The sequence below is a fragment of the Gadus morhua genome, unplaced genomic scaffold (assembly GCF_902167405.1).
Source record: "Gadus morhua unplaced genomic scaffold, gadMor3.0, whole genome shotgun sequence".
In the NCBI taxonomy this organism is placed as follows: domain Eukaryota; kingdom Metazoa; phylum Chordata; class Actinopteri; order Gadiformes; family Gadidae; genus Gadus; species Gadus morhua.
This window is the reverse complement of record NW_021964144.1, coordinates 76857-84084: the sequence shown is the minus strand read 5'-3', so window position 1 is coordinate 84084 and position 7228 is coordinate 76857. Positions and strand designations below refer to the sequence as shown.

At 41.0% G+C, this 7228-nt stretch overlaps 1 protein-coding gene across 1 annotated transcript; it reads left to right on the top strand.

Moving 5' to 3' along the window:
• Positions 1–4275: 4275 nt before the first annotated feature.
• Positions 4276–6899, top strand: LOC115539174 (uncharacterized). Its single transcript, XM_030350319.1, has 4 exons — positions 4276–4573; positions 4751–5017; positions 6499–6639; positions 6762–6899. The coding sequence occupies exons 1-4, from the start codon at positions 4454–4456 to the stop codon at positions 6897–6899; spliced, it is 666 nt and encodes a 221-aa protein (XP_030206179.1). The 5' UTR covers positions 4276–4453.
• Positions 6900–7228: the final 329 nt, after the last annotated feature.

The window sequence follows — 7228 nt, the reverse complement described above, 5'->3', positions numbered from 1 at the left end:
GAAATGCCCCAAAATAAGACACTGGGCTATTTAAGGGATGGGGAACACGCCTGAATAGTCAAATTTAACATTTCGTTTCACAAAGTGTTCCAAATTTGATTTCTATATCAATAAATAGTGCTTTCTATTGATGATGACATGTGCTGGAAAGAGCTCATTCAGACCTTTCCAAAACACTTGGCCTCATTCCTGTAGGCCTTTATTTCACAAAGTTATAAGGGTTCAAAGTTGACCTTTCGGGGGAGGGGAAAGAGGAAAAAAAGGCTCCTTTTCAGAACTCAGTCATGGTTTATCCTCGCTTCCAAAAAGAGTACAGTACCCATTCTGGAAGTCAAACCAAACAGGGATTTTTTTTTCTTCTGTTGGGTCAAACAGGCAGACTCTCAGATATGTTGTTCATGGGAACAATGGGGACGCGTGAATGCGTTTTGAAACCATCCGCTATCTCGAAAGGTCACAAAATTAGTGGGTTATTGTTTCCCCCATTCACTTATATTGCCTTTTGGAAGCACCTTTCACCCTCTGTAAAAAGCCAAGGAAAAGGTTTTTCAGTCCGAGCTTGAGGTATGTTGTAGCACCAACAAGCTTCTCTTTGGGCTATACGTTTGGAGCTTCAGCGTCTTAAGATGGCAGAGTGGCACCATTGAACGCTTCCCAAAGGGATGGAGAGGTACCGAATCTGGAAGTGACTACCATTCCACAATGAAACAACAGAAATGCCCCAAAATAAGACACTGGGCTATTTAAGGGATGGGGAACACGCCTGAATAGTCAAATTTAACATTTCGTTTCACAAAGTGTTCCAAATTTGATTTCTATATCAAGAAATAGTGCTTTCTATTGATGATGACATGTGCTGGAAAGAGTTCATTCAGACCTTTCCAAAACATTTGGCCTCATTCCTGTAGGCCTTTATTTCACAAAGTTATAAGGGTTCAAAGTTGACCTTTCGGGGGAGGGGAAAAAGGAAAAAAAGGCTCCTTTTCAGAACTCAGTCATGGTTTATCCTCGCTTCCAAAAAGAGTACAGTACCCATTCTGGAAGTCAAACCAAACAGGGATTTTTTTTTCTTCTGTTGGGTCAAACAGGCAGACTCTCAGATATGTTGTTCATGGGAACAATGGGGACGCGTGAATGCGTTTTGAAACCATCCGCTATCTCGAAAGGTCACAAAATTAGTGGGTTATTGTTTCCCCCATTCACTTATATTGCCTTTTGGAAGCACCTTTCACCCTCTGTAAAAAGCCAAGGAAAAGGTTTTTCAGTCCGAGCTTGAGGTATGTTGTAGCACCAACAAGTTTCTCTTTGGGCCATACGTTTGGAGCTTCAGCGTCTTAAGATGGCAGAGTGGCACCATTGAACGCTTCCCAAAGGGATGGAGAGGTACCGAATCTGGAAGTGACTACCATTCCACAATGAAACAACAGAAATGCCCCAAAATAAGACACTGGGCTATTTAAGGGATGGGGAACACGCCTGAATAGTCAAATTTAACATTTCGTTTCACAAAGTGTTCCAAATTTGATTTCTATATCAAGAAATAGTGCTTTCTATTGATGATGACATGTGCTGGAAAGAGCTCATTCAGACCTTTCCAAAACACTTGGCCTCATTCCTGTAGGCCTTTATTTCACAAAGTTATAAGGGTTCAAAGTTGACCTTTCGGGGGAGGGGAAAGAGGAAAAAAAGGCTCCTTTTCAGAACTCAGTCATGGTTTATCCTCGCTTCCAAAAAGAGTACAGTACCCATTCTGGAAGTCAAACCAAACAGGGATTTTTTTTTCTTCTGTTGGGTCAAACAGGCAGACTCTCAGATATGTTGTTCATGGGAACAATGGGGACGCGTGAATGCGTTTTGAAACCATCCGCTATCTCGAAAGGTCACAAAATTAGTGGGTTATTGTTTCCCCCATTCACTTATATTGCCTTTTGGAAGCACCTTTCACCCTCTGTAAAAAGCCAAGGAAAAGGTTTTTCAGTCCGAGCTTGAGGTATGTTGTAGCACCAACAAGTTTCTCTTTGGGCCATACGTTTGGAGCTTCAGCGTCTTAAGATGGCAGAGTGGCACCATTGAACGCTTCCCAAAGGGATGGAGAGGTACCGAATCTGGAAGTGACTACCATTCCACAATGAAACAACAGAAATGCCCCAAAATAAGACACTGGGCTATTTAAGGGATGGGGAACACGCCTGAATAGTCAAATTTAACATTTCGTTTCACAAAGTGTTCCAAATTTGATTTCTATATCAAGAAATAGTGCTTTCTATTGATGATGACATGTGCTGGAAAGAGCTCATTCAGACCTTTCCAAAACACTTGGCCTCATTCCTGTAGGCCTTTATTTCACAAAGTTATAAGGGTTCAAAGTTGACCTTTCGGGGGAGGGGAAAGAGGAAAAAAAGGCTCCTTTTCAGAACTCAGTCATGGTTTATCCTCGCTTCCAAAAAGAGTACAGTACCCATTCTGGAAGTCAAACCAAACAGGGATTTTTTTTTCTTCTGTTGGGTCAAACAGGCAGACTCTCAGATATGTTGTTCATGGGAACAATGGGGACGCGTGAATGCGTTTTGAAACCATCCGCTATCTCGAAAGGTCACAAAATTAGTGGGTTATTGTTTCCCCCATTCACTTATATTGCCTTTTGGAAGCACCTTTCACCCTCTGTAAAAAGCCAAGGAAAAGGTTTTTCAGTCCGAGCTTGAGGTATGTTGTAGCACCAACAAGCTTCTCTTTGGGCTATACGTTTGGAGCTTCAGCGTCTTAAGATGGCAGAGTGGCACCATTGAACGCTTCCCAAAGGGATGGAGAGGTACCGAATCTGGAAGTGACTACCATTCCACAATGAAACAACAGAAATGCCCCAAAATAAGACACTGGGCTATTTAAGGGATGGGGAACACGCCTGAATAGTCAAATTTAACATTTCGTTTCACAAAGTGTTCCAAATTTGATTTCTATATCAATAAATAGTGCTTTCTATTGATGATGACATGTGCTGGAAAGAGCTCATTCAGACCTTTCCAAAACACTTGGCCTCATTCCTGTAGGCCTTTATTTCACAAAGTTATAAGGGTTCAAAGTTGACCTTTCGGGGGAGGGGAAAGAGGGAAAAGGCTCCTTTTCAGAACTCAGTCATGGTTATCCCCGCTTCCCAAGTGGAGGGGTACCGAATCTGGAAGTGACTACCATTCCACAATAAAACAACAGAAATGCCCCAAAATAAGACACTGGGCTATTTAAGGGATGGCGAACAAATCCTGCAGAGTCCAATTTAACATTTAGTTTCACAAAGTGTTCCAAATTTGATTTCTATATCAAGAAATAGTGCTTTCTATTGATGATGACATGTGCTGGAAAGAGCTCATTCAGACCTTTCCAAAACACTTGGCCTCATTCCTGTAGGCCTTTCTTTCACAAAGTTACAAGGTTCAAAGGAGACCTTTCGGGGGAGGGGTTAGGGTGAGTGAACGCGTCTGCAGAGGAAATGGCTCCTTTTTGGGACTCAGTCTTGGTTTATCCCCACTTCCAAAAGGAGAGGGGTACCAAATCTGGAAGTGGCGTTTATAGTTGAACGCCCTTTTCCATACAACCATATTGAATGATATATATATATATATATATATATATATATATATATATATATATATATATATATATATATATGCATAAACACACACACGATAGGAGATACTATATGTAGGGCTACTGATTCAAAATAACGTTCTTAAATGAAATAAGTGTAAACACCTCTATCAAATAAGCCTATGTCCGTTGATTTGCTTTTCATTTATCACCCATCAAAGGAATAAAGACGATGAGACTAAGAGACATTTGTGACATTTTTAATTAGTAACAATTATGTTCTCATTAATCTCAACACATATTATACATAGAATACACATGAAACCCTGTAGATGTTGGTGTGTTTGTCACAATGTATTGATTTTCACAAATTATAAATACGTTTAGTTTGTTCGTTTACTAAAGACTTAGTCTCACCATTCAACATGTGTCGATTTGGAAGTTGGAAGTCGGAAGTTGGATTTTGTTGTCATTGTCACCTTTGAACATATGTAGATTTGGAAGTTGGATTTTTAACACTGTCGCCATTGAACATATGTCGATTTGGAAGTTGGAAGTTGTAAGTTGGATTTTTTTGTCAGAGTCCACCATTGAACATATATAGATTTGGAAGTGGGAACTTCATTTCCCACCTGAGTCAACACCTACAATAAACCCTGCTCCTCCGCCCGCTGGTCCAGTGGGCGGTGAGTCAAAGTCATACCTGGGTGTTGCAAGCAGTGCTCAACTAATTGTTTTTCTTTCTTTCTATCTTTCTTTTTCTTTATCTAACCTTACTTTCCACTACAGCACTCACTGCATTGTCTGCAAGAAATGCATTCTCTAGTTTCAGATGTAATTATTCATAACACTATCCCCAGCCAAGGCCTTGATGGAAGCTGTTCATGTTCATTTTAGTGTTACAGGTCGATTAAACTGCCGAGTTTGCAACAAGGTGGTCTTCTCCCGCCTGGACAAACACCTGGCGGACCTCCACCAACTTCCTCCAGATGTGAGTTAACTCAATTTGTTGAATGCCCTCTTCCATACAATCATATTGATTGATATATATACGATATGAGATACTATATGTAGGGATACTGATTCACAATAATTTTCGTAAATGAAATAAGTGTAAACACCTCTTTAACATAAGCCTATGTCTGTTGATTTGCCACCTGCTGCACAGCGAGACCCTCCCTGTGATGAGGACCTCAACACTGGGACCCCGCCCACACCCACGTCACCCGCTTCACAGCGAGACCCTCCCAGTGATGAGGACATGGCCTCCATGGAGCTGGAGGAATCCGACTCAGAGGAACCTGAAGTGGGGCGCCCACTGAAACGTCGAGGGATGAAGAGGAAGCTATCGTTTTCTGGGGCGGTGGTGGAAAAAAGCGGGGTTATTACAGGCCCAAAGCCGCCCGCCACAAAGTTTCAAAGACAAAGGAAGATGGTGGTTGTTCTGATAGATATAACTTGCGTTAAATTGTTGTTATGTTGATTGGTTCCATTGTTTTTATGTTCTATTATTGATATGTTTAAATGTTCCATTGTCACGGTATTAATAAATAAATGTTTGATTGTTGCCCGTCTTATCGTCTTGTTTACTGATTAAGTGACATTTTTAGTTAGGAAAAGTAATGGTCAAATAAATCTCAACACATATTATACATAGAATATACTTAAAACCCTGTAGATGTTGGTGTGTTTGTCACCATGTTTTGATTTTGACAAATTATAAATACTATTAGTTTATTTATAATTTGTTTATAGTTTAGTTTATTTGTTTGTTAAATACTTAGTGTCACCATTCAACATGTGTAGATTTGGAAGTCGGAATTGGGAAGGTTCCAACTTCCAAATCCACACATGTTCAATGGTCACACTTCCAACTTCCAAATCTACATATATTCAATGGTGACACTGACAGATTCCAACTTCCAACTTCCAAATCCACACATATTCAATGGTCACACTTCCAACTTCCAACTTCCAAATCTACATATGTTCAATGGTGCCACTGACAGATTCCAACTTCCAACTTCCAAATCCACGCATGTTCAATGGTCACACTTCCAACTTCCAACTTCCAAATCTACATATATTCAATGGTGACACTGACAGATTCCAACTTCCAAATCCACACATATTCAATGGTCACACTTCCAACTTCCAACTTCCAAATCTACATATGTTCAATGGTGCCACTGACAGATTCCAACTTCCAACTTCCAAATCCACGCATGTTCAATGGTCACACTTCCAACTTCCAAATCTACATATGTTCAATGGTGACACTCTGACAAAAATTCCAAATTGGGCAGTGTAAGGTCTGGCTGGATCTGGGTGACACTGACAGATTCCAACTTCTACACCCACACACACCGAACATGTAGCACACACGCACACACGCACACGTATTTGTCCACATACGCGCACACACACACACACACCCACACACACACAGACACACACACACACACACACACACACACACACAGACACACACACACACATACACACACGCATATATATAAAACAATATAAAACATTTAAGAAGGAATGCAAATGAGGCATTATCAATTATAATACAAACATAATTAAAACACATAATTAAAACACATACAAGCTTCGGGTCCAATGTTTCCAGAAGCAGGATGAGTATATCTTGTGTCACTCTGAGAGTTGTTAATTATGTTTGTTTTTCGCACAGTCGGCCTCATAGGTGTTGTCGTCCCTCCTCCAAGCTTGGGGGGAGATGGGCCTCCCCGGGTCCCCAAGCTTGACGGACATCCGTTCAGCCGTGGCCACATACGTGAGTATCAAAAACACGTGATAAGGAATTGGTCAATTTGGTGCATTTTGCTTCCGTTACGCACATTCGATGCAAAGACATTCTTGTTTGTAATTGCCCCTCTTTTTCTTTGTTTGTAGAACTTCGAGACCAACCACTCAGAGGTCCGCAGGAGTCTGAGTGAATTCATGTGCCACGACGTCCACACGCAGGAGCGCTTTTATGCGCTCCAAAAGACATTACCACGGGCCAAGCAGATGAGGGACCTCTTCGTCTGCTTGGCACAGCAGGAGCCTTCATCTGATTCCTCCTCCTCACCCGCTCCTGCTGCTGCTGGCTCCTCCTCCCCCGATCCTGCTGCTGCTGGCTCCTCCTCCCCCGCTCCTGCTGGCTCCTCCTCCAGTCGTGCTGGCTCCATGAGGACGAGGCTAAGGCCCTCTGTGGCCCAATTTTTGGCCAGAAAGGTGAAGGAGAGAGTGGGGATTTCTCCCCGAAAGAGCAGGAGGAGGGCAGTCATTATCCTGAAAAAACTAACCGTTGAGTAGTTCAGTTCAGTTCTATATATTTATTATTCGTGTTGTGTTTCAGTTCTATATATTTATTCATGTTATGTTCAAGTTCTTAATATTTATTCATGTTCTGTGTTTTAGTTATATATATTTATTCATGTTGTGTTTTAGTTATATATATTTATTCATGTTCCGTGTTAGAAACGTTTCAATAAAAAAAACATTTGGAAACTGGTCGTTGTTTGTCAATTTTTATGGGGTCAGAACAGTCTCATCAATAATGAATGCAAAGAGAAGGATTAACAAATGTATTTTGTAATATTTATATTAATTACTCTCTTCTCACAAATACATTTCAATG